Genomic DNA, 24,417 nt, shown 5'->3' with positions numbered 1-24,417 from the left:
CTTGGATGCGAGTGTGTCTTACATCTGTCGCTATCCATAGCATGGTGCAGAAGCTATGAATATCGTTGAACAAATTTTGAAGGAAGAAAGCGTAGAATTACCTCGGGTTACCTCATATCTCGATGATAATATTCTCGAAAACCTTTGAAGGCGAAACATATTCGTGAACATCGAACATCGTGGCAGAAGCATTGCCACCGATGAAATCAGGTTCCCTTTCGCCAGCAGGAAATCCCAGCGATCGACACGCTACGCAAAGGCAGTCGGTCCAAGGGTTTTTCGCTAGAGGTTGCAGGGTCTGGTAAAATCCCAATTGCGAATGGCTGGAGGGAAAAGTTATGACGAATCACGAAGTGTATATTCGTTGGGAATTACTTTTTATAGACATTTCCGACCAATTAAGGTAGAATCGGTAAGAAATGCACAGCCACGGCGGGAAGTCGATGAAGGCTCTGGGGACTGGAGATTGTCAGGGATTTAGTCGCTAACCCCCTGTCGGCTCCCACAGTTCCAACCACTTCGGTAATGATCACTGTCCAGGTCTAGACTTTCCAGGCTCGAGGCTCGCAGGCTGGTAAGATTGTTAAAATAATGACATAGCGATTGTAACCTTGCGGAGAGCACCCCGCGATGCCGGCCATGAATTAAAGTGCTGGAAATTTGCATTTGCTCCAGTGACTGAAGACCAGGCAACCAGGTCAACGATACCGACAGAATGGTACCAACATTGAATATTAGCTCTCGGGTACGTACCTACTTACACTTCCCGATCTCGTGTTGGAATCGTCCCAGTTTCGAACGTTGGGATAGATCTGGGTTCTAGCTTAGCCAACTTAATAATCGCAGGCCCAGAAAACCGTTGAATGCCTCGATCAACTTTATCTGGTGCCAGCTGTCCGGGCGTAACGGTTGGCATCCCTTGAAGGACCGAATTACGTAGCTTGGTACATAGCTTGAGCCACCTGCCATTATGCAGGCGAATCGCGAAATAATTTTGTACCTGCATTAATCTAGTCGTACAGTCATGATGAAATGCAGCTAGAAAACCACTATTCCCAGACGTTGTCGCCCTATCCTTTCGCGTTTCGGGGGACATGGTACATATTACTCTGGATATAAGAGATGCTCGGACGACGATTACATCCCGCTTCCGAGATTGAAGAGAATTGACATCGTCTCGATGCGCTGGCTATCCACATAGCCAAACACTGCTACCGTAGAGTTTGAGCGCTCCGATGCATTTTTGATACGGTAGTGGGCCCTCCCGGATGTCCATTGGAGAAGAACAATATCAACCGTGCTCGGAATCACGAGTGGCCGGCGAGTCGCCTAGGCAAAATGCCCGAGAGGTTGGAGAGGATCAACGTGGGTAAACGCTAATGCGCGGTGCTAAACGGATGATGGATACGAGAAATGCCGAATCAAGGGACTCGAATATTGGTCTTATGTTAATGAATCTCGTAGTTAATGCTGGTGATTATTTGCTGCCATATTACACTTCCGCGGCAATAAGTTTATCATGAGCAGCATGAGGTAAATACTATGTAGAAAAGCAAGGAAGAAGAATCGAGGGAGGCCATTTATTGCATGGATGTAGTAGCACTGCCACAGATGAGTTGTGGCGTGAGCTAGGTAATCGTGGCGGATGCGGCAAGAAATAACCCCTCCGTCCCTCCTCTCTTTCCATTCCATCAACTGATTTCAAAACATGTTATTTCAAGAGTTACCTAACCATATTACTCGCCGGATTTTTACCGGAAAGGAATCCAAACAATTCGAGTATGATCCAATATGGCTTTGCACAGCTGTTACAATATAGCGTACAATATGTATAAAGAATCATATCGCCTCCTGGCTGCTCCTAGCATTCATTCCTTTTAGCGTGACCTCGTCTTCGGTCAACCGCCAGGTACTCCAACTAGAGGGTGAATAAGTCGGGGAAGTATGTCATGTAGATATGCTGGCTTTTGATTTCAGGATTCCGTCGGTGTCGTTGCCGCGGTGCCTAACCCGCAATTAACGGATTGGAGGTCGTTTATGCATGCGTCACTTAGGAAGGGCGAGTGCTCATAATGGGTTGCAACAACTTTGGGTATTACACCCGCCGTTAAACACAGGAAATCTTATAATGACCATGCCAAATCTTTTCATGCGAGAGGTAAATTCGGAATTGGTCCATTTCAATTATCTTACGAATTCAGTTACCTCTCGAGGCTTCTTCCGACTTGAAGACAAGTCGGTCAGGGCTAGGTCGTACATTTGATGTAGAGTCTAGTCTCTTTCAAGTTATGCCCCGAGATCTCGGTGCATGGATATTGGGGGTAATGTAGGCCAGACAGCTTGAAGTATATATAAAGTACATGATAAACATACGCGAGGAAGAGGAAATTATCGTGTATCCTCAATTGCCGGATCTATATTAAGGATGATATGGTATTTATATAGAAGTAGATTCCCTAATATCGCATTTATGCACTTAACTTATACCCCTATTATGCAAGGACACACCCGCTAGCTGGCAAGGATTGTGAAGCCATGTGGCTTACAAGGGTCTTTGTGTGGGGGTATTTAAGATCTATGGATACCTAATACCAGGCAGGTAGCTGGAAGGTATATTTTAACATTCGGTCAATGTCAACGTACACAAGGTAACATTTGTTCTGGACAATAATCCCGTCCTGAAGGATACCGTAAGGTCGAAGCCTATTGCACCTTCAGCCTCAGGTCATCCGCTTGCTTCCGTAGGACAAGGGTTCGGAATTTCTAAGTAACGTACAGAGTAGAGGACCGCGGGATCGACCGGCCAGACAGTGTATTATATTGTTAAGATGATCGGGGTTGAAATCTTTAATATGGTTGGTCTCGAGAAAAAAAAGTGTTGTCGGGCAATTTAGATATCCTCGTGAACCACATGTTCTTCAGTCGCAACACAATCTTTTCTCGCGGAATTATGAACTCGTTATTGCCTTTGGGAAGCTTCCATAACGGTATAATCAGACACACTGTGGCGAATATCTAGGTAGTGATCAACCAGCAAATCCGCTAAAACGCCTTAGACAGTGATAATCGAGACCCGTATGCCAGTACTTACGGGCGTCATTACGCCAGCTGACTATCTCACTAAATTTAGCCACTCTGGCGCATTGGATGCACTGCGGCCTGCGTTTTCGGGCTTCTCATTAGTGGTAGGCGAAAATAGCGGGAGCGAACTTCAAAACTCTATCCTGACAGGTAGATATGTTTAAAGATCGTGGTCGTGCGGGGGGTCACAACTAAACTATTATATGCTATGTCAATCGCGGCAGACAACATCGAGCCGCCCGAACAATTATTGGACTATGGTTTCGGCTGCATAATTGGATCACTAAGGATTCTGGCGCCAACGTAGCAGCTCATTTGAGATAGCGTGCGGGACGACGATCACGGCCATTGTGAGTTTGATGGTGGAGAAGACTGAGGTTGTAAAGAAGTAAACAGCTTCCTCATGGAGACCTATCTATATAGGTGAAGTTTCTGCGTGACTTCTATAGCAGAAAATAATCAAGATTCTGTCATTTCATTTCTTGATAAGGTGTCTGGGTGACAATAATTATATGAATACTTGGTGCTGTGATGTTCAGTTTAAGCGCAATGCATCTTGATATTTCGGTTAAGAGCCTTGAAATAGAGTGGAACCTTCTAAGTTACTAGTGGAAAGGGGGTTGAACGAAGCTAAATTTTAGTTGGAGTTAGCACGATTGCGAAAGTGCCCAGGTGATTAGAACATGACGTCGGGGTACAGACCCGCTGAAATTTAGCGGTATCTCCATATCAGATTAGTGGATATCATCCATGTGTGTAACGTCCGCATTTTACGGGACGAACCTTGGAACTTATTCCACAATTTCTTTAATCCTCCAACCTTCTCCGTTTCACATCTCTCTATATCGATCTTCCCCGGACATTTTGTGAACTCAAAGTTCTGCCGGAATGAAATTTACTTTCGCAGATATTACCGAGTCGGCAGAAGTATTCAATTAGGATGCCAATTCGCGTCAAGTCGCGTCGTCTACCGACGCCAGATCGTGGTCTATCGCCCATCTCGTCACACCCAGATGTCCAGCTCCCTGACATTGAACATGACGATGCCTTCCGTGATGTTGTTAAGAAGCTGTCTCAGTAAGTGCGGACTTGCCAACTAGCCCCGAAATTATACTTATTAGATCTATATAGATGTATCACCGATGTAGTTCATATGCCAAGTACATTTGAGCAGCTCCGGACCACAGCAGTCGGCGATGAATTACGCATCCTTGTCGAACATCTTAATACTCAGGTCACCAATCCTGCAATCGTAAATGCTTTACTGTGAGATACTTGAGTGATATTTTCTTAATTTACATTGCCCATCTATAATCAATTACCTAGTTATGTCTTTAGTATGGCATATTGAAATATCAGATAATTTAGCCTACAAGCTCTATATCCGTTACTAATATCGTAATAGGGCATTGCGGTGGCATTATGGCACGATTAATGATGGCCGAGGAATTAGTGAAGCCCGCGCGAACGCCTGCGAGATTGTCGCCTGGCGATTTTTGACCCGTTTGTCAGAGCGAGAAGCTGTAGAGTTTTGCCTACATGAGATTCCGGATCCATTAGAAGCAGAATGTTCCTCCGATGCCGATGAGCCTGCGGACGGCGGCGAAAGCAACGAAAGGACATCTTTGCTACGTCACACATCTGGATCCTCCTCACCGGACCACTACTCCGATTTTAATCGTTCGGGATCTTCGAGAAGAAATCTGCTATTTAAATCAATTTCTAAATTGACCATGAGTCGACATGCTAGTGATGTCGAAGAACTCGAAGAAGACCCCACGGCACCTTTCATACATCTCAATGCCCTGGAAATCGCGGCGATTGCAGATGCGAAAAGATTCCTTAGCCAGCACGTAGTGCAAAAGATTATCACAGGCATTTGGAATGGCGAGATTATCTTTTGGGACCGTCTTTCGGTTCATTCAGAGAAAAAGCCTCGATTCTACAATGCAGTTACAGCTGACCCCTTTTCTCGCCTCCGAGTCCCGAAATATCTGAAGGCTTATGAGGTCGCATTTTTTATCGGATTTTTAATGTTATACTATAGTGTCTTGATCGAACAAAACCGGTACACCATTACTCCTTTAGAGATACTGCTTTATATCTGGTTTGCCGCCTTCTTTTATGACGAAGTCAGCGAGTATATCGATGCTGGGTCGGTATTCTACGCTGCTGACGTCTGGAATTTATTTGATATGATCATGATAGCTATAGGAATCGTTTTTGCAGTCTTGAGTAAGCAACCCCCTACCGGCTTAACTAGATGTAAGCTAGTTCTAGCTAACTTTGAATCGCAGGATTTGTTGGCTTATACCAGGCAAACTACACTCTTGTAGATATTGCCTTTGACGTCTTATCGCTAGAAGCTCTATTCATGGTACCCAGAGTCTGTTCAATCCTCAGTCTATCACCATACTGGGGCACTTTGATCCCTTGTCTTAAGGAGATGGGGAAAGACTTTCTGAAATTTATGGTCTTGGTCATTATTGTATATGTTGGCTTCTTGACCACGTTTTCTCTTGTTGGGAGAGAGATGTATACATTCCCGCACATGGCTATGATCGTGACGAAGATCTTCTTTGGATCTAGTTATGTTGGATTCGATATAATGGAGGATATTGATCCAATTTTTGGTATATTTCCTTTTTTGAAAGCCTGGGTATGGTGACTCTTCTAATGACCACTCATAGGACCTCCTTTGATGCTTATATTCGTCACCCTGAGTTCTATATTGCTCATGGGTTCTTTAACGGGTATGCTAAGCAACAGTTTCTCTCGCGTTATCACACACGCCCGCGAGGAGTATCTATACGTGTATAGTGTATATGTGCTTGAAGCATCTACTAGTAATAGGCTCACGCACTTTTACCGTAAGTTCTAACTTACCTACTGCATTTATTTATTTATTCATTCGATACTGACCTAAGCTGTCAGCACCGTTCAATCTGCTCGCGCTAGGCATCTTCAGACCCTTACGTTTATTCCTACCCTCGGACGATAAATTTCGTCAAGGCCGTATCCTACTCCTCAGAGCAACCCACGCACCAATTGTCGGAGTGATCCAGGCCTATGAATGGCTCACAAAGAAAGTCAACCCGGATGGGTTCGACAATTTTCGCGGACCACGGACAACTTCGTTCAATAAAAGACAATCAGCTCCACCGCTCGACCGGCTTGACAACAGGATACGGTCAGGATTTCGGCCACGCATGCCAACATCACGGCGTACTAGTTCCGAAGTTATTAGCAGGCCAAAGCTCCGAGAAGAAGATGCAGAAGATTACGCCGGCGATGCACCTAGTGATATGGAGGTACAAATCTCGGAACTATCGGCTAAAATTGATCGACTTACTGCCTTGGTCGTGTCTCTCCAGTCCGGTGCTGGTCTTGACACTGTCCGCACATAAAATGAGTCCTTCTTAGAACACTAACTAGACATTCCGCCTAGATTAGTCCAATCCCCTAGGTCTATGGGCGGCATTACTGCTAATCTAGTCATCTAAGTTTTGTATTTTTAAGGGACACCATATTAACAGCACGATTCCCCGCAGGGTGTAACGAGCAACGTATGGTTTTTATGTACCTACTATTTGGGGGTTATTAGTAGGTATAGGTACCTAAGCTACCTGTCAACCTGCGTCAAAATTAGTGGGACCCTACGCCCTTAACTGATTTTGTCGGATATCGCCAGGTCGTCATCGTCATCTCCACACGCCTAAGTACCTAGCGCTTTCGCATGAGAGTCCGAAAATAGGAATCAACACTAATTTAAATGTGACTCGAACCGTCCATATCTTCATATATACCCTCTTACCTTTATAACCTGTGAAAAAAAAAAGAATTGACATTTTCAACCTACAGGTGTTCAAAATTTTAAAAGACCTAGCCAATATGGATCTCCAATTCGTGACACTCAATGTCTTTACATCTAAGCGACTTCAAGGTAACCCCTTGGCTGTGGTCACCGTGCCAGCGACGCTGAAGGACAAGCTCACGCAAGCGACGAAGCAAAAGATAGCTCAAGAGTTCAATCTCTCAGAGACTGTGTTCTTGCACGAGGTGGCGGAGCCGGACCAGGCACAGCAGAAGCAGCGCGACATCGACATTTTCACCATTGAGAGCGAGCTGCCTTACGCCGGCCATCCTACCATCGGCTCCGCCGTTCTCGTCAAGTACAATCTTCATCCGCACGTTGACACCCTCGTCACCAAGGCCGGTCCCATCGGCATCGTCCCACAGCCCGGTAACGCCATCCGCGCTAGGATCCCGCATAACGTGCGCCTGCATGCCAAGACACTGGTGGACGTGCTCGGCTCCGACGACGCCACGAAGCACCCGGGTCTATCTCCCGTGCCGCAGATCCGCGAGGCCGAGCTCAAGGCGCCCGTGTTTAGCGTGGTTAAAGGGATGACGTTTGTCCTGGTGAAACTGCCTTCGCTGGAGTTGCTGGCCCAGGTCAGCACTGCGTATAGAATCGACTTCGCCAATCTACCGAAACCGCTACTCGATGAGGGATGGCGGGATAGCTTCGTTAGTAGGTATTATTATGTGGATTTGGGCGAGGAGGAGGAGCAAAGGAGTATCCGCTCGCGTATGGTCGAGCTGGGCTTCGAGGACCCGGCGACGGGGAGCGCGGCTACGGCATTGGGATCCTATCTTACCCTTCATGAGGAAAAGAAAGGGAGGAAGTTTAAACTCACTCAGGGGGTGGAGATGGGCCGAACGAGCCACATTAATGTCGAGACTACGACGAAGGATCCTGGAGACGGCTCCGTGGCGTTGGAGGAGCTCTGGCTTGGTGGTACTGCGATTGTGGTTATGAAGGGGACTTTGACTGTTGATATTTGACAAGAATACTTGGGTGATTAATTCCATGATTGTGCTTAGGTTTCATGATTACTACTTGTTAACAGTCCATTTGGTTCACTTAACGATGATGGTGGGACTAATTCACCCACGTTAAATGCCCCTTCGAAATAATAGCGGAAACAAATCACAGTGAAACCAAGCTTAGTCAGCGAGAAGCAAGATATAATCGGACAGACAGCAGCGTCCTTTCTGCAATGTGCATTTGGGGTATATGAAGGGAATAATGAAGTATCAACCGGGTATCCCATTTCCAGACCAGCTCGAAGTGCCTTTGAAGGTCCAGAGCGACCATATTAAACAGCAACTTTGAGAATTGAAATACCCCCCACAACTCCAAATATTCCCTGAACCCCTAACCCCTTTCCTGGTGAGTCAGTTACTCCTTGATCAATTCACTCTTCGTGACTCGCATCTTGATCTCAGACATGAGGAAGAAACCGGAGTTCACGATCTTGACCGGATCTTGAGGAGTTACGACTGAGAAATCGAATCGGCGGAGTAACTAAAAGATGTGTTTGGTTAGTTCAATCTTCTTTGGGTAGGTAGTAGGAGATGAAAGAGAAAAGTGGGGTCTAGGAAAGGGGCATAGGAAAACATTTGTCCCTTGTTGTTGTCATAACTCACCTCAACAAACACCTTGTTCAACTCGACCTGGGCAATAGCTCGGCCAAGGCACTTGTATCGTCCGGATCCCCAGAGTGTCTCAAGAACACCTGTCATCATCTCGTAAGTCTCTTCATCGGCCTCGAGCCAGCGTTCCGGGCGGAAGACATCGGCATCCTTGCCCCAGTACTGCTCTGCTCGCATGATACCCATCACGTTGTGTCCGACCTCAGTGCCCTCGGGGACGAAATAACCGTTGATGAAATCTCCTCCCTTGGGTACCTTCTTGAAGAAGGTCGCGGTAACAACGGGGAATGCGCGTAGTCCCTCCTTGATGACAGCCTGAAGATACGGCAATTTACGAGACTCGGCATCCTTGATTGGCGAGCTAATCGTTCCCTTTGAGATGGCTTCAGAGATCTCTGACTTGAGCTTGCTATAGGCAGAGGGACTGGTGACGAGGAACAACATGGTCATTCGGATAGCAGTTGCTGTGGAATCCGTGCCGGCCACTCTAATACGTTGTTAGTGTCGTAAAAGATGTCTTTGAAGAGTAATTTAGGGGAAGACTTACACTTGCAACATCAGCTCGTTGATTGCCTCGTCCTTTGTGATGCCTTGCTCAATGAAGGATGAGAGTGTATCTCTCAGGCGACCCTGACCCTCGTCGTAACTCTTCTTCACGGCTTCTTGTGCAAGTCTGATTCTGAAGTTAGCTTATTGTATCCAATTAACTAGAATGTGGTAGGAACATACGCGATGTATTTGCCAACGCCGTCCTTGTCGAGAGCTGACGGATAAATCTTGTTGAAGGGATGCTTAAAGAAGATCTTTGTCAACCAATGGAAGTTCGAGATCAGGATCGCAATGTTGAAGAAATCCTCGTTCCACTTGACGAATTTGTGGACGTCTTCTCCCTCGTCGAGGCAGCCGAATGCTCGACCAAAGGACAGGTCACCAACACAATCCATCGCGAAGAAGAAGGAGACCTTAGTCAGATCCAAAGGCTTGTACTCTCCGGGGGTTGAGATAAACTTCTTCTCGATCAGATTCACGAGACGCGAGCACTGATTATCGACACATGATTCTACGAACTCGTTGCCAACGTAGCCAGGTCCAAGGCTGGTTCGAAGACGAGTATGCTCAACATCATCAATAAGAGAGAAAGAATTGTCCTGAGTAGGAATGAATCTGAACGTCTGATAGAACGGGGCACGAGTGTAAGACGACTTGGAATGGGCCATTCGTCGAATCACATCAACGTCAGTAGTCAGGAGTTGGTTAGGTCCGATGCGGACCAATTTTCCTTTATCGTGTTAATAAGAATTTTAGGAGAAATGGTGCTTAAATTGACGATAAAGGGAAAGAAAGGGAAAAGGGAGGAAAACATACCGTGTTTATCACCAAGCTTTCGTACTTCGAGGTACCAATTACCTCGCATCTGGGTGGCGATCTGCCAAAGCTTCGTGGATGAGATCCAGAATGATCCTGGGATGTGCTTGAGTCTGTACCAGTTGTAGAAGATTTGAATAGCCTTGACTCCGAAGAGCCAGATGGCCATCAAACACGCGATTAAGGACATCGTCGAGTCTTGGTTGTGAAGATTGTTTCAAATCGTGGCAGCATGTCAGGCATGCTGTTGGGGGTAATGAAATGTTTTAAAAGACCAGACGAATCTTGAGGGGGAGGAAAGTTAGATAGGTAGGGTTAGTGACGATAGAATCACCAACATCAAATATGGTTGTGGTTTGTACGGTCAAATTTACAAGGGTCAGTACCGAGTGGATATATGGATTTGTCATGGTTGGGATGGATGACTTGGTGGTTGCCCTGCTACTCCGATCATTTTGGAGCTACAGCAGAGTGCGCGTTAGGCACGTCCATCACTGTAGTCTTGAAATCTATATCTCATTAGGGCTGAGACATGAAGTAGGGGATATTCATAAGAATGGTCGGTGACGGTATAAACGGCCGTAATATCTCATTTTCACTATCGCCTGATTTAGCAGGTAGAGTGCACTTCAGTTCCCTTACTCCCTTTCCCAATTTTAAACGAGTGAAAATATATACCCGAGTATATGATGACAAACGAGCGAGTAGAGGACATGATTCACAGTTGTATCACATACTATCTCATCGCGTCTTTTCCGTCAGGGGTGGTTGAGAGCCGTTCTGTCTGTGACTCCGTACAACAAGAATACATGTGGTTATAACATCACAAAGAATTCCTTTGTCACTTACCCAGTACCTGGAAAACCAAATCATTACAATGGGAGCTCTTATATTTTATGTAGATCTCATACTAATCACTGGGATCTACGATTTCTCATTATATTTATAGCATTGTACCAATCATCCCCAACGCCAAGTCATTCTTGCGTAAGAATCACCAGATATATTGGATTCATGATTGGTGGCGTTTCCATCAAACATTTCCTCCTTGTTCTAGATTGTCCAAGGTAGGAATAATCTTCATGGCATCCTCCCCGGAATGAAAGACGAACTGTCTTTGCCGGGCCGTATATTTGCTACGTTGAGAGAAAGGAGGTGTGATAAGACCATGTCGTGTGCAGGCTTGTGCTTCGATGAACACAGAAACTATATAAACCTGACAAGGTTCATGGATATTTTAAGAGACACGGGCGCTCCCATCTGCGGATGTAATTCGTTACACTACACGAGGCCCATCCATAATACCTTAACACGCAGACGCCTCGTGGTTTGGTATCACGAAATAAAGCTGTCTAGGATAGGTCAGCAAGATAACCGCTTGGCTCAACGTCCATCCGCTGTGTCCCGATATCCCATCATTTGGGGTTGTAACGATAAACCGCATCTTTCTCACTACACAAAATGCTCTTGTTAGCCTGTAGGATCAGATAGAGACCAGTCGGAATCTGACCAAATGCGATTTGTATGTCGTTGTATAAGACAAGCAGAATATCAGGTTGCATCAAAACATATTGAGAGTAGGATCAAGCTTCTGGTAATCCAAATACTCGCTTGTCCCCGAAAAGTTGTTCGGGGACTAAAGGGGTTGCGTCATCCCACGATTGCGATTGGTTTTGCGTAGATGCGGGAAACCGACTTCTCTATCATAGTGCCATTTCCGAGGCTTCATGTAGCCAAGCCGGATTCACTACACAGCATCTTAATAAGTGTGGTATGGGAATTGTGCTATCTGTACGAATTAGCATCGGTCTTTGGGTCATGGAATCGCGGCCGCTTCGATTTGACCCACTACAACAATGCCTGATAAAGTACACAATTCAGAAGAGCAAATAAAATAAGATAAGGTGATGTATCTCAAATTACCATAGTGTCCTCCAAGCTAGTATATAATGATCATATGATGGCGGTGCGGCTCATGTGAGTTGAACCGTCCTCACTGCAAGGGGACAATGATTCAGGGGTAAACTCCCATCGATATCCCAACTGTTGAACATTTATCATTGCACCACGTACCATTACGAGGAACTCACACCGTAATTCCACCTCAAGCTTTACTTCGTAAAGCAGAAAGATTGTAATTAATATCGCCAATCGAGATCAGACATCTTTCGATGCTAGATTAAACTGGGACGTCCTACCTTCGCTGTGGTACCAGCACCGAGATCTGGGGAAATCCTTTACCCCCCCGCGTCTCCGAGATAGATCTAGATATTATTAATTCAACACGTCAGCCCGTTTTCTTCAAGATCCTGCAACGTTCCCGCTCAAGCTACTTCCCATAGGGCGAAGACACGATCCGAGCTGCACCTACCCGATTCGAACCGATACCGCAGACATAGAAAAACTTGTGTTGGATGTGATGGCATAACAACCTTAGAAGTAGAACTATTAAACATCAGTAATTGTAGAGCTTGCTGAAGAGCTCCTAGTGGATAGTTCAAGTAGCTCCTTAGAAGCTTAAGACACATACGAGGTCTCAGCGTGGACTTTGCTATAATAACTATTAACCGAGCAAACTAAACTCGGACATGTAGGTACTTAGGAGTGGTTTTTAGGTAAGAGGGAAATAGATGTTCGTTGAAATCGTTGAAATCCGAAAGTTGTAGGCTGCTGAGTGATTTTCAAACAGACCGTCATATCGTCAACCTTGTCGTCGCATCATGTCACGTGATACATAACTAATCTTACTAAGGATTGCTGGCTTGTATGTCTTTTCGTTTGTTACGAATATTGGACTGGGACTAGTTAGAGATGCGATATTTCCTTATACTTATGATAATGTATGAGAGGTATGGCATCATAGCCGACCATCCATGAACGTATGAATGGAATTCTTTCTTGTTATTGATGTATCGGTTCGGCCTATTTGACATACGAGGACCTCACGAGGTTGATGCCAGAAATCATTCAACTTTCCTCACTGTGCGATAGACGCCAAGCCATACGCATTACGGCGCGTAAGTCCTTCATCGAGTAAGATGGCGCGACTCGCAACACTGATTCTTCAATTTTGAGATCTCGAGGTTTGCGTGAATCCCGGGGATCTGAGTCCTCTTTCTCGTGTGAATTGCGAGGTTCTGGTTTGGTGGCACCGGCTCCCTGTTGGCTGCTGCTAGTTTTCGTGCCGCCGACGTCATCATTCTGGGATAGGCGTTTATTTTGGAAAATCTTGCTGACCGGAGTAGCCTTGGCGGTCTGAGGTGTAGTATGAGTTGACTCGATATGAGCGATCTTTTTCTCCAATTCCTCTATCTTCCATTCTTTGAACCTGCATACTACTTCGAAAGGAGGTCTGTATGCCGCAGAGTCACCCCGTTCGGAGGATGGTAGGATCTGCAGGCGCACGAACTCCATAAACTCCTCCCAGTGCTGGTGTCCTTGGCCGACCGTGTTGGGAAACTGTTGATGGAACTGTTGTCTTAATTGATCCAGGTAGGAAAGATGTAGAGAATTGAGCTGCTCGAGCTCGTCTTGGACGATCCTTCGGACCATGATTGACTATGTTGAATAATTAGTGAATTGGTATGTTTAATCGGTTTGGTTTTGAGTGGATTAGTATGTTTTTGAAGGGGGAAATCATGTGAAGCGATTGGTAAACGGCAGCTGTACGTGAATGAAACTAAGTTGAAGAAACCAGGGCGAGATAGAAAGAGCTAGGGCCCCATACAACTTATGAGAATGGAATTAACAACCGGTCCATCTATATTTGAAGTAAAGTAAGTTGGAGGTGGGCGTGCCATTTGTTATCATCTTCAATCTTCGTGGGGGCTACTGCATTTGAAGGTCTTTCTCAACATTAAATGTCGATCGCGATAGGATGAAATAATAGACACAAATGATTGAATGAGTTGACTGGATTGTATTATCGAAGATGAATTGTTGTGGGTTGGCTGCTTTAAACTAACCACTATCCGAGTTTACAAAGTCTTCGTCATCGTCATCTTCCGAAGACGTAACCCGTTTCCTTCGAGTTCGCCTTCGTGCAGTTTGCTTTGGTTTGGCTTTGGGGTTTGGAGCTGCCTTCTTAGGAGCTGTATGAACTGGGACTTCCTGTTCAGAGGGCGAACTAGGCAGGATATCGGCCTCCTCTTTCCCAAAGTCTACTTCGAAGGGATCGTTTCCGTCATCGGAATCGTCCTCTTCGTCATTTGCAACCGGAAAGAACCCTGAAGTTTGGCGACTATTCTCCTTATTCTCCTTTACTTTAGTCGTTTCCTCCTCTTCATATCCTTCAGGTAAGAACCCACCCGCCATATCCTCATCCCTCTGGCGCATAGCTTCGAAGTCCTTGTCGGTTCCAGTATCGTGCCCGAAGACTTCCACTGACTCGTCCAGATGACCGTAATCTTGCTTAAATCTGTCTGCAATTCTCAATCCCATCAAGAACTTCCGCCACATTGCCAGTACCTCTTTGCGACGTTTCTCGTCTTCCTTTCTCGCTCGCTCTGCCTCGTCTTTTTCGAGTTCTTCCATCACACGCTCATAAGTCTCCTCAGCTATGACCACACCTTGAATGACGGGAACGGCCATCCGATGACCAAATTCGAATCCGACTACAGCTTCCGCATAATCAACTTCAAGTCGTTTGCAGACGCGAACAACACCACGGTACGGAACGTGCACGGCACCTACATCTCCTTTAGCTAAGTAAAAATAGTGATGGTATACAACTTACCCTCTGGACACATATGTTCAACGAACATATCAATATTCCTATGTTGATGTTAGCCTTACCTGGAGACACTGGAGGCTGAAAATGAACGTACCCATATTCATTCTTTGGAATAACGCCGTTCTGGATAGGAGGAGGTATTATCCAATCCGTCTGTTCGAGGCTGTATAAGGGCTGCATCACCTTTCGGCCTGTTAGTGCTTCGGCCTCGGCAATTTCCCTTCGTCGGTTAGTCGTTGCCGCTCGGTACGGAGCATGTTTCAGCGGCTCAGCCCCATCCCTCGGAGCGCGTCCTTGCTTATGCCATGTTTCTGCGCTCTTCACTGCTACCACGTCTTTTCGAAGATATACATCTTCCTCTTCAACTTGAGACGCTTTCTTCTTAATTTGAAATACTTTGACGGGAGCCGCGTCAGGCAGCAGAGCCTCCTCTCGCTTGAGATGACGTCGTAGGACGTACTCCTTGGACGTCTTATAGTATTGGAGTGTCTCCTCTCCTTCTTTGACTTCTTTCTTCTCTGGTTTTGCTGGCTTAAGCTCAGTCGAGTCTTCTTCCTCGTCTACCTCTGTTATCGGGTGTTTCCTGTCGCCTCTGACATACCCTCGCATAACTGATTTAAACCAATCGAACTGGTCATATCTCTTAACCTTGCCGTGTTTGTTGTATATGGGTATCTTCTCTTCGGGCATCCTGAACCCCTTCGTTTTACCAGGGAAAATATTCTTCTTGAGGTACCGAACCGTAACATCTTTGGCAGTGCCATCTTCGGAGAATCCAATACAATAAGCCATAACCTGTTTCGCCTTTTCGGCTTTACCTCCCCGTGGTTCCAGAGATTCAATAAGGTCTCTACTAGTAGCTACAATTGCCTTAACAATGGGCTCTACCGGGAGGATTTTCTTCGTCACTGGCGACAAAACTTCGGTCCAGTAGTGGGGAAACTCAAGGTCCTTGTCATAGGCTTTCGATTCTGCTCGCTTCGGACGAGCAATATCCGTAATATCAACAATCGATGAGTTATCGCTCTCGTCTGTGAGAGGCTCTCCATACTCATCCGAATCGTCCAGTTCCATTCTTAGGGCATTACTGTCAGTCTTCCTCGTCCGACGGGTCGTTGGCTTTACAGGACTTTTCTTCTTCTTTCCATTTGGCTTCTTTGGTGTTGATTCGGTAGGCTTCTTGGGATCTGTTTGAGCTCCCGGAACACTATTTTCGTCCTCTGCTTCCTCAACCCTACTCCTCCCAAATCCGAGTGACTGAAGATTTGCTACCATCCGTGCTTCAAGTCCAAGACCACGTAATAGCGCCGTGAACAGTTGGGAGCCAAGATCGCGACTACCAGAGCAGTCCTGGGCACGTTGCCTGAACTCTTCAAGGTCTCTGATTCGTTCACCAAAACGTCCTGGATCATGATCTTCTGTCTCGAAGCTCGATCGTAACTTGCCTAGTCTTCTCGCGCTCATGTAACCCCATTTGCGCAAACCAGGGGCTATTATCCGAAACCTTTGCTTCCACCACGAGACGAGGCATTTCATAAGCCTGAATAAAGGATCACCGTGGCTCATGTCAGGAACTCCCTTTTCGAGTCGGTCTGCTGCATCACTCCAATTTCTCGTCGACGTCGAAGCGCGTTGTTTGCCTTTTCCCTTAGTATTTCCTTTACCCCTCGCGGGTTTCTTCTTCGGAACCTCCTCAGGGAGATCTAAACCACTATTTCGTCTCCAGCGATCTACCTCTTCCCAGAGCCTTGGCGGCAGGTGGGAAATCATGATAGCCTGAACCTCTTTATCGCATAGCCAGGAATTCCGGACTGCGTTATGCCAGAGTAGAAGTTGGACATGCATGCAGTGTGTTGTGATACGCATAGCCTTCTCTTTCTTTGAAGCACCCTTTTTTCCTAGTTCGCTGACTAATGGAACATAACCGGATTGGTGTAATGTCAACTCAAGATCACCTTCGAGCTCTATCTCGGGCTCGGGCTGCTCGGGTTCATGAGATGGAACATCTTCGAATTCCATGTCCTCGTCCTCTGATTCTTCCGAATCATGGTTTACCTTCTGTCGCTTGGCAGCTGGTACATCTTCAAAATCGACATCGGAGAGCGAACTGAGAGAGCTATCATCACTGTCATCATGCATTTGCTGCACTGCTGATTTAGTCTTCTCAGCTGAGCCTCTCTTAGAGCCAGAATCTAAATCGTCGAACAGCGTGGCCTTTCGAGTCCGTGAAGATACTACCGCCGTGGCTTTCCCTTTACCCTTATCGGGCTTCTTCGTAGCCTGACCATTATTCTCTGGTGACGGAGTGCGCACTCGTTTGCGCGGCACGTAAGGAGGCATCTTGGTTGTGGTGACAAATACATTAAGAAATTAAAATTAGTAAAGTAGAGCTGAACACGTTAATAGAAGGCAACAACTCCCGTCCCTAGTTACGCTGGATAAGCAATTCGTTGATGAAAGTTGATTGTCGTCATCGAAAACGCGAAACCTCGTGACTCCAAGTCCCATTGAGTTTCAATTAAGCCTTAATTTGGACTAGTTAGTGGAGTTGACGGGTCGATTACCCCTAAAATAGCCGCTAGGTTCAGCGCAATATTCAGCCCCAACTCACCTGTAGCCCCGCCACCATCGGGTCTTAACAACCCCCAAGGTCCGCTAGCTCCTTCCAGACTATTCCTCCATCACCTAATCATCAACGCCGCCATCCCCAAGGCTTACGAGTCCACCTCTGCCTACCATCACTTGTTTCTATTTCCAATCCAACTTACTCACTCGCTCGCTCACCTAAGTATAGCAATAAACACATATATAAGCCAAATCCAACCCCTCGAACCGCAGCAACCATGGCGTCCTCATCAACACCCGACTCCCACGACGACACAAGCTACGTCAAAATGGACAAAGACAGCAACAGCGGCGCGGACGCGACGCTAATCGGCAAGCACTGCCAACTCGAATACTGCAACCAGCTCGACTTCCTCCCCTTCTTCTGCCAATCCTGCAAAAAGACCTTCTGCCTCGACCACCGCAGCGAGACCGCCCACCGATGCACCGACGCCGGCGCCTGGGCCGCGCGCAAGCGCCAAGCGCAACTCGCGCGGCCATCCGCGGGTGAAGGAAAACGCATGCGCGATCTTGTGACACAGAAACCCTGCGCGGCGCACGACTGCAAGACCGTGGTCGGCACGTCCCTGGTCCCGGGCGTGCACTGCACCACCTGTAACCGCGACTACTGCCTCAAGCACCGGCTGCGCGAGGAGCACGACTGCGCGAACCTAATCCCGATCGGGGCGCGGCCCGCACAGTTCGACGTAGCAGAGCAAACACGATCCGCGTTCGCGCGACTGAAAGCGTGGGGGGCCGCGAAGCGGGAGACCGCGAGCCGGGCGCTGCCGAAGCCGAAGCCGAGCACGGCGTCGGCGCGGCTAGTGGCTGTGAATAAGCTGCGGAAGACGGCGAAGGGGGACGCGAAGCTGGCTGCGGAGAAGAGGGTGTACGTGTATGTGGAGGCGGAGGCGGAGACGACGACGGCGAAGAATTATAAGGGCGAGTTCTTCTACTCGAAGGATTGGGTTATTGGACGCGTGCTGGATGCGGCGGCGAAGAGCTTGCAGATCGAGAATGTGAATAACCAGTCTTCGGAGGAGAGGGATAAGTTGAGGGTGTTCCATGTGGAGGGCGGACGCGTGCTGGAGTTTAATGAGAAGGTCGGCTCGGCGCTGGTTAGTGGGAACACGATAGTGTTGCTGAGGGGCATAGGGCCGCCGCCGGATTTGATTGAGATGTGAGGGGGTTTTATGGGATATGACGGGCTGCATCATGGGACGGCGTTTTTTTACGAGCATTGCACTTTGGGGACGATATACCAGGCGATGACTGGAGGCAGCGTTTATTTACATTTAAGGGGTTGATATAGATGGAGCGTTGTTGCTCGACAGATACACCTCGCGATGCCAAATGTTTCTCTTCCATCCCTAGTCCAGGCTTCAGCGACATCAAACAAGATTGAACGAGAAGTAGAGACGATTCATTCCCATACGCCGTGAATATCACAATTCCACCCTTTATCCTGGTATCCATAACCTTACAATTCCTTTTCCTTGGTTTTCGGCTGTGGCCTGTGTGTCAAAGCCGCTTCTCGTCCTATTGCTGGGGAATCGCCAATATACTCCTTTCCGCCATATGCGGCGAAGCCTGTGTGGAACATCCATTCAACCGCATTCTCGACCGGCTTGTCGAACAACGTGGGCAAGAAAGGAACGACGGAGAGACCGAGACCTATAGGACCCCATACTCGGACCGTCTTGTTCTTCATGCCTTTCATGGCTTTGCTCGAGTACTTGACAACACTGTGGATTGTGAACGCGGGAAGTCCCATAGAGGCGATACTCTGGAATATGCCTCGCTGAACCATGACGGTTCGGTAATCCTCCAAGGGTGATACAACACCGGGTTGAGTGTCTAAAGATGCCGGGATAGATAACCCGGTAGCCTTCTGTGCCTTCGCGGAGAGCACCAGTTGTGGGTTTAATGTCCGCTGGTTTTGCCAGTAGGCTTTGTAGCCTTCGTACGAGACATCACCTAAGATGTACGCCCACGATATACCGTATGCGCTTCTTACTAGCCACGGATGTGCGACCGGTCGGAAAGATTCTCCTATGTCTGACGTATAAGCCACATAACGGTGGGCGGAAAGCATAACGGTTCGTAGTCTGTTTGCGTAGGCGGCATATCGAACGTTGGATTCGGTAGAGTCGGGCGCACTGAATAATAACGTGTTAGTCCATCTGGCTACGGCATGATGAGACAGGCCTCACGGAGAGACGCACTATCCCTCTACAAGCTCATCAAAGAAATTGTCATCCCTGTCTGACTTATCCACGATCGTCTGCAAGCTTCTCGGTAGCTCGCGTCGCTCTGGCAGCTTGTTGGGATCGAAGTGTGTAGCATCTTTACGGGGATCTGCCTTCGTTGCCGTGGCTGGCGGGGCTTCCGACTGCTTATCTTTCGAAGCTTCTGATTTGTCTGACCCTTTTCCCCACCACATCTTGATACAGTTCAGCTGTACTGTAGTAATTAATTGGAGTAACTAGGGAAATTAATGTAATGAGCGAGAGTGAGAAGTTAAGAACTTGAATATGGAAGAAGATTCAATATTTGCGCAAAAGGGGATATAATGGGCTTTAGTAAGAAACACAGAGTCAGAAGTATGCACCTAGGTAAATGCTAGCGTAGGTTGCGACGGCAGAAATTTGGTGACGTCGCCGTCGGCATTCGGACGATCCTCCCCTTGTCCGGTCAATAACCTTAAAAAGCCGAGATATTCTGACGGATAAACCCCGGTGTTAATGGATTGACTCTTTGCTAAATGCGATTACTCCTAAGCCATTTTGGGCTAGACCAAGATTGAAGATTGGGGATTTCAATTCGGAGCTTCTTTGAGTATTGAGCATTATTTCCACAGCTTCAAATACCCTTCAGACTCTTACGCCATCGTCGATTCGATATCAGCACCTATCATATCCATTCGCTCGGAGTCAATTCGTCCACACCGTCAAAATGGTTGCTATGTACAACGTCCTCGGCCGCCAGGTCGGCTCGCACTACGTGAGTAGTCTCGGCGAACTTCTGGCCTAATTCTAGTCGATATTGAGATACTAATTGTCTCTATTTTCCAGCTCGCAATGGGTGTTCTCGCCACTTTGTTCGGCGGCAGTTACCTTAGCTTAAGGGGCGGAAGCAAGAAGATTACTCAGACACCTCCCATCAACGCATCGACTCCCGACGAGGCCGACTTCATCCAGTGCGCATACCCGAATATCCCGCGTCAATGTAATATTGTAATACTGACATATCGTAGGAACTTCTTAAAGCAGGCTGATGCGGACGAAAAGGCGGCGAAGCATTAGAGTTGATTGAGCATCATATCGGCCTGGAATACCGGTCGACTGTACATATAGATATGGTCACAACGAGAGCAGCCAACCTGCGAAAGAGCATTGATATTTGCTCAGGATTCTAATCTGCGAGAAGTCTTTTGTGATATTTTGAGGACTTCATGTCCGCAAACGACATAGATGGAATAAACAATATCAACCATTCACCTGGGAGCTCACTGATATTCGTGTTCAAATTCTTATGAAGTATCTCCGTACGCCTCGGCTCCGACAATCTCATATAACCCAGACTCACCACTCCATGGCAGAGGAGCTATCATTGTTGACCAAAACTAGCTCAGCTAGTTTCACTATTATTCTCTATTTAGTAGCAGGCTCCTAGCCGTAGTACAGCAAGACATAACCGGGAATTTGAACTTCAGTCAGACAAGGAGGATGGGCATAGTGTTTGCCCTGATACGTACCTAGGTAGGTATCAATCCCGGCATGATGGCTTTGTCTTCTACATCAGTCTATATTGTTATGGCGCTGGTGCCTATTACTATTTACTTTTATGATCGACCTGCATGATGTGGTTTTCCTTTTCAAGCCAGGAGGGCCAATGGCGCACCTTGTGCTATGATATCTCGAGTCTTGGCACACTAAATGGCGACGGTTAAGTCATTTCAAAACACCAACCTGTCTGAAGAAAGCAAGCAGCTGGATTAGAGATGTTTATTCCATTTTATAAACAAAAGAATGAACCGGATTGTGTATAATGCAAATCAGATATATTGTTAACCTGAAGAGCACTTAAAGGTCGCACTAGCTGGGCGTTGTAACCCTAGTCTACCGGTACATACACCTACCACTTATCGGCCGACATTGCAAGTTCACCTTACAAATATAACGTCATTCCAGGAATCCGACACGCGGAAACTTCTAGAATGTCGTCCATAAAGAAGGCAGACATTAAGTCATGGGATTCACTGATTCAAGTATGTCACCGGTAAATTTCAAAGGATAACCCCACCTCATACTAAGCATCATTCTTAGGTTGTAGACTTTGATCCCGGAACGAGACCATACATGTTAGCGAATACTTGCAATCATTTCCGGGTTTCCTCTTGAGTGCTAAACTACTTACCAACAGGAAGTTGTTGCCAAATGCAAATAACATCATATTTAAACAATACCACACAGACTTCGAAACAGTCGCCGGCCGTGAGCCGCAGTCCAGGCCGGAGTGGTCTATTTTACTCTCTTCCGACGACTCGTCGAAAAACCCATTCTTTCACGGTGGTTGCGCATATATACCTGAAAAGGACGAACTCTATATCACGTCGGATCTTCTACAGTCCACTAGTAGCTCACTACTGCCAACAATTTTGATATCAAAGATAAATTTCCGTCGTGGCCCCGATAACGCCATCCAAGAAGTCGAATGGATGAAACTACGGCCGCCCTCGTCCATGACCATGCCGGCCGGTGCATGTCATTACGAGAACGGAGTCTTATACTGTTCTCAGGGCACTCAAGTTCCTGAATCTGGCGGCCTCTGGTATATGCCCGCAGGAAAGCCGCCTATACCTATTCTGACTAGCTACTTTCATAAGCCTTTCAACTCCATCCAAAACGTTGTCAGGGATATGGAGGGGGGCCTATGGTTTACAGATACATCGATCGGCTTCGAGAAAGAGATCAGGCCCTTACCGATGCTGCCGAATCAGGTGTACCACTTTGATCCCAGGACAAGAGATCTGTGTGTCGTTGCAGATGGGTTTATGAGACCTACGGGAATAGCAATAGATGTAATGAGTGCCGAAAACACCCTATACGTTACCGACACAGGAGCAGCTCATGCGAATGGAACGAACTATCCCCCGGGGTATACATGCTTCCCTCCATACATAATAGCAGGTATGTCAGGACTAATATACCTATCTATAGACCGGCGACTATCTACGCGTTCGACGTCATACGGAAACATGGCCGCCCGTTCGCAGCAAACAAACGCGTTTTTGCCTATGTCAAAGAAGGTGTGCCGACGGCGATAATATGTGACCACCAGGGGAATGTGTTTGCTGCGTGTGGGGATGGTGTTGAGGTTTGGAGTCCAGGAGGTTTGGCTCTTGGGCTGATTGAGGTACCTGGTGAGTGAAGACACATATCACCTTTTATACCTTTCATACCTAACCATTCGCTTCCCTTTACCATGATCGAATACTTGGTAATAGATTGGTGCTATCCATCCAAGCACTTTGCTGATACTGAGATAGGAGGCTGTACGGATCTATGTTTCGGAAAACCTGGGGAGATTTTCATCTGTGCTCAACAGCGACTTTGGCGAGTTCAACTAAAATGTGAGAGATTTTTTTTCTTCAAACTATCAAGACTCATATATAACCAATGCTAACTTTTCACAGATGGAGCATATTGAATGGTATGTGTATGCCCAAGTGTAAGCTTTCAATTAGGGAGACCAGTCGGGGAGAATCTCATATGATGGCAATCACGCGAGATCTTGCCGATCCCTAGACCCGACAGAGAACTGAGGGGAGTTGAGTTGGTAAACATATCCTATCCCATACCCTAATAGTTACGTCAACTCAAAATCTTGCATCCTGTATTGAACGTGTTCAAACAAAGCTCAGATAATGACTAGGTCATGATAAGCAACTTTCTGTCCATTTATCCCCAAACGTTCCGAGCAGCCTGGACTGCATCGGGGGGCGCCCAGCTACGGTGGAAGGTGTCCAGATAGTTGAAATTCTGACACGGGCCCTGATCTGTGCATATAGTTACAGCTCTAGAAAATCAATAAATGTTAGTTCGTTATAATTACATATGAAAATCAGATATGTCGAAGGAGGGGGTTATTACTGTTCTATGATCACGATGCTCCCGTTGTAGTTGCCAATTTGCGTCCTCTGGTATTCGACACACATAATCTAAGAGGTGTAAGCTTTAGCAAGATAGTTGTTTTGTAGTGGACATCTGCAACTTACACAGTGAGCTTGGTATCTGTTCCAACCCCATTGCTCCACATCACGCTCATGGTTATGACCTGGATTAATCACAGCTTGTTGACTCTCTGCCGCGAGGCCTAGAAGTAGAAGATTGAGGAGCTTCATCTTTGATAGGAACTGTGATATATAATATACGATATATGATATGTCTGCTCAAATTCCAGCATTCTGCGGAATTCTGGGGGTTGAACGGCAGTATTTTATATTGGAAATTCAGACTCCTCTGCTGTAGGTCTTGACTCGCATCTTTGTCGATCTTACATCAGTGTTCATCATGGTCTATATTTTCAGCTTGAATGTTAGGTTGAAAAATAAGCTTTCCCATCTCTCTGGTTCACATGTGCGTGCTAGCTTTTTGGTGTTTTATGAGCGCGAATAAATCTTTCATGGTTCCTCCTGGCAAATATGCTTCGTAACGTCTTCGTTATCCATGGCACTGGGTCTTGCTAGACTTTAGGATAAACTGTATTGTGTATTTCCGTTACAATACATGCCTCTAACATTCTAGAGCAAGTTGAAATATTGCTAATGTCGGGCTAATAGATCATAATGAGATAACGAGAGAGAGCTATTAGTGATGATGATGGTATAACCACTCACTAATGGAAATCTCGGCATGGCGATCATGTGCAGCACTTCTTTTCTAGTATTCCCGACGATTTTCTGTTAGTGTGCATTGTTGGAAATAAATATGGGTTTAATATGTACTTTATGAAAATCCGTGATAATAACTTGGCGACTTACGATAGCTACCTGAGAGGTAGGTAGCTTTAGGAAGTCACCTAGGACCTAGGCACCTAGCTATCTTAAGATTCAGTGGCAGATGTTATAGTGG

General features: G+C 46.7%; 9 protein-coding genes across 9 annotated transcripts; 5 read left to right on the top strand and 4 right to left on the bottom strand.

The window, feature by feature from the left end:
- The first annotated feature begins 3,869 nt into the window (after positions 1-3,869).
- Positions 3,870-6,730, top strand: GGS22DRAFT_11431 (ion transporter). The gene is made up of 6 exons (XM_047958045.1): positions 3,870-4,158; positions 4,213-4,347; positions 4,487-5,316; positions 5,379-5,714; positions 5,772-5,951; positions 6,016-6,730. Exons 1-6 carry the CDS (start codon positions 4,022-4,024, stop codon positions 6,486-6,488), a joined length of 2,091 nt encoding a protein of 696 aa, XP_047824124.1. The 5' UTR covers positions 3,870-4,021; the 3' UTR covers positions 6,489-6,730.
- On the top strand, positions 6,731-8,037 carry GGS22DRAFT_11432 (Diaminopimelate epimerase-like protein). Its single transcript, XM_047958046.1, has one exon. The coding sequence runs from the start codon at positions 6,973-6,975 to the stop codon at positions 7,927-7,929; it is 957 nt and encodes a 318-aa protein (XP_047824123.1). The 5' UTR covers positions 6,731-6,972; the 3' UTR covers positions 7,930-8,037.
- Positions 8,038-8,326: 289 nt separating this feature from the next.
- GGS22DRAFT_183635 (cytochrome P450) lies at positions 8,327-10,135 on the bottom strand (the record flags this gene model as incomplete). The annotated part of the gene is made up of 5 exons (XM_047964110.1): positions 8,327-8,452; positions 8,575-9,067; positions 9,128-9,253; positions 9,310-9,859; positions 9,946-10,135. 5 exons carry the CDS (start codon positions 10,133-10,135, stop codon positions 8,327-8,329), a joined length of 1,485 nt encoding a protein of 494 aa, XP_047824122.1.
- A 3,566-nt stretch (positions 10,136-13,701) lies between these two features.
- GGS22DRAFT_194413 (Rad4-domain-containing protein) lies at positions 13,702-17,130 on the bottom strand. Its single transcript, XM_047965502.1, has 3 exons — positions 14,772-17,130; positions 14,681-14,718; positions 13,702-14,633 (listed from the first exon to the last, which is right to left on the bottom strand). Exons 1-3 carry the CDS (start codon positions 17,015-17,017, stop codon positions 13,906-13,908), a joined length of 3,012 nt encoding a protein of 1,003 aa, XP_047824121.1. The 5' UTR covers positions 17,018-17,130; the 3' UTR covers positions 13,702-13,905.
- A 79-nt stretch (positions 17,131-17,209) lies between these two features.
- Positions 17,210-18,613, top strand: GGS22DRAFT_11400 (AN1-type zinc finger protein). The gene has a single exon (XM_047958034.1). The coding sequence runs from the start codon at positions 17,521-17,523 to the stop codon at positions 18,463-18,465; it is 945 nt and encodes a 314-aa protein (XP_047824120.1). The 5' UTR covers positions 17,210-17,520; the 3' UTR covers positions 18,466-18,613.
- On the bottom strand, positions 18,614-20,016 carry GGS22DRAFT_11404 (mitochondrial 18 KDa protein-domain-containing protein). Its single transcript, XM_047958036.1, has 2 exons — positions 19,507-20,016; positions 18,614-19,440 (listed from the first exon to the last, which is right to left on the bottom strand). Exons 1-2 carry the CDS (start codon positions 19,722-19,724, stop codon positions 18,762-18,764), a joined length of 897 nt encoding a protein of 298 aa, XP_047824119.1. The 5' UTR covers positions 19,725-20,016; the 3' UTR covers positions 18,614-18,761.
- A 61-nt stretch (positions 20,017-20,077) lies between these two features.
- On the top strand, positions 20,078-21,284 carry GGS22DRAFT_150480 (uncharacterized protein). The gene is made up of 3 exons (XM_047959312.1): positions 20,078-20,284; positions 20,356-20,480; positions 20,538-21,284. The coding sequence occupies exons 1-3, from the start codon at positions 20,237-20,239 to the stop codon at positions 20,584-20,586; spliced, it is 222 nt and encodes a 73-aa protein (XP_047824118.1). The 5' UTR covers positions 20,078-20,236; the 3' UTR covers positions 20,587-21,284.
- A 121-nt stretch (positions 21,285-21,405) lies between these two features.
- Positions 21,406-23,362, top strand: GGS22DRAFT_150479 (calcium-dependent phosphotriesterase). The gene is made up of 7 exons (XM_047959311.1): positions 21,406-21,551; positions 21,610-21,644; positions 21,707-22,441; positions 22,504-22,706; positions 22,833-22,916; positions 22,980-22,996; positions 23,219-23,362. Exons 1-6 carry the CDS (start codon positions 21,501-21,503, stop codon positions 22,991-22,993), a joined length of 1,122 nt encoding a protein of 373 aa, XP_047824117.1. The 5' UTR covers positions 21,406-21,500; the 3' UTR covers positions 22,994-22,996; positions 23,219-23,362.
- GGS22DRAFT_11386 (uncharacterized protein) lies at positions 23,132-24,273 on the bottom strand. The gene is made up of 3 exons (XM_047958028.1): positions 23,562-24,273; positions 23,437-23,504; positions 23,132-23,362 (listed from the first exon to the last, which is right to left on the bottom strand). The coding sequence occupies exons 1-3, from the start codon at positions 23,685-23,687 to the stop codon at positions 23,245-23,247; spliced, it is 312 nt and encodes a 103-aa protein (XP_047824116.1). The 5' UTR covers positions 23,688-24,273; the 3' UTR covers positions 23,132-23,244.
- Between the last annotated feature and the right edge of the window lie 144 nt (positions 24,274-24,417).

Source organism: Annulohypoxylon maeteangense, assembly GCF_022496945.1.
Source record: "Annulohypoxylon maeteangense strain CBS 123835 unplaced genomic scaffold GGS22scaffold_1, whole genome shotgun sequence".
In the NCBI taxonomy this organism is placed as follows: Eukaryota; Fungi; Ascomycota; class Sordariomycetes; order Xylariales; family Hypoxylaceae; genus Annulohypoxylon; species Annulohypoxylon maeteangense.
Note: the sequence above shows the minus strand (reverse complement) of the source record. Positions and strands in the feature narration are given on the sequence as shown.

Coding starts and splice junctions, on each gene's coding strand:
- GGS22DRAFT_11431 (XM_047958045.1), top strand. CDS start 4,022: ATGCCAATTCGCGTCAAGTCGCGTCGTCTACCGACGCCAGATCGTGGT. Junction 4,348..4,486: donor GCAATCGTAAATGCTTTACT/GTGAGATACTTG, acceptor ATATCGTAATAG/GGCATTGCGGTGGCATTATG. Junction 5,952..6,015: donor TAGGCTCACGCACTTTTACC/GTAAGTTCTAAC, acceptor CTAAGCTGTCAG/CACCGTTCAATCTGCTCGCG.
- GGS22DRAFT_11400 (XM_047958034.1), top strand. CDS start 17,521: ATGGCGTCCTCATCAACACCCGACTCCCACGACGACACAAGCTACGTC.
- GGS22DRAFT_194413 (XM_047965502.1), bottom strand. CDS start 17,017: ATGCCTCCTTACGTGCCGCGCAAACGAGTGCGCACTCCGTCACCAGAG. Junction 14,719..14,771: donor ATTCCAAAGAATGAATATGG/GTACGTTCATTT, acceptor ACATCAACATAG/GAATATTGATATGTTCGTTG. Junction 14,634..14,680: donor TGAACATATGTGTCCAGAGG/GTAAGTTGTATA, acceptor AAGGAGATGTAG/GTGCCGTGCACGTTCCGTAC.
- GGS22DRAFT_11386 (XM_047958028.1), bottom strand. CDS start 23,687: ATGAAGCTCCTCAATCTTCTACTTCTAGGCCTCGCGGCAGAGAGTCAA. Junction 23,505..23,561: donor ACAGATACCAAGCTCACTGT/GTAAGTTGCAGA, acceptor TACACCTCTTAG/ATTATGTGTGTCGAATACCA. Junction 23,363..23,436: donor AGCATCGTGATCATAGAACA/GTAATAACCCCC, acceptor TTGATTTTCTAG/AGCTGTAACTATATGCACAG.
- GGS22DRAFT_11432 (XM_047958046.1), top strand. CDS start 6,973: ATGGATCTCCAATTCGTGACACTCAATGTCTTTACATCTAAGCGACTT.
- GGS22DRAFT_11404 (XM_047958036.1), bottom strand. CDS start 19,724: ATGTGGTGGGGAAAAGGGTCAGACAAATCAGAAGCTTCGAAAGATAAG. Junction 19,441..19,506: donor GATGAGCTTGTAGAGGGATA/GTGCGTCTCTCC, acceptor GTTATTATTCAG/TGCGCCCGACTCTACCGAAT.
- GGS22DRAFT_150480 (XM_047959312.1), top strand. CDS start 20,237: ATGGTTGCTATGTACAACGTCCTCGGCCGCCAGGTCGGCTCGCACTAC. Junction 20,285..20,355: donor GCCAGGTCGGCTCGCACTAC/GTGAGTAGTCTC, acceptor TCTATTTTCCAG/CTCGCAATGGGTGTTCTCGC. Junction 20,481..20,537: donor GACGAGGCCGACTTCATCCA/GTGCGCATACCC, acceptor GACATATCGTAG/GAACTTCTTAAAGCAGGCTG.
- GGS22DRAFT_150479 (XM_047959311.1), top strand. CDS start 21,501: ATGTCGTCCATAAAGAAGGCAGACATTAAGTCATGGGATTCACTGATT. Junction 21,645..21,706: donor CCCGGAACGAGACCATACAT/GTTAGCGAATAC, acceptor ACTTACCAACAG/GAAGTTGTTGCCAAATGCAA. Junction 22,442..22,503: donor GGAACGAACTATCCCCCGGG/GTATACATGCTT, acceptor ACCTATCTATAG/ACCGGCGACTATCTACGCGT.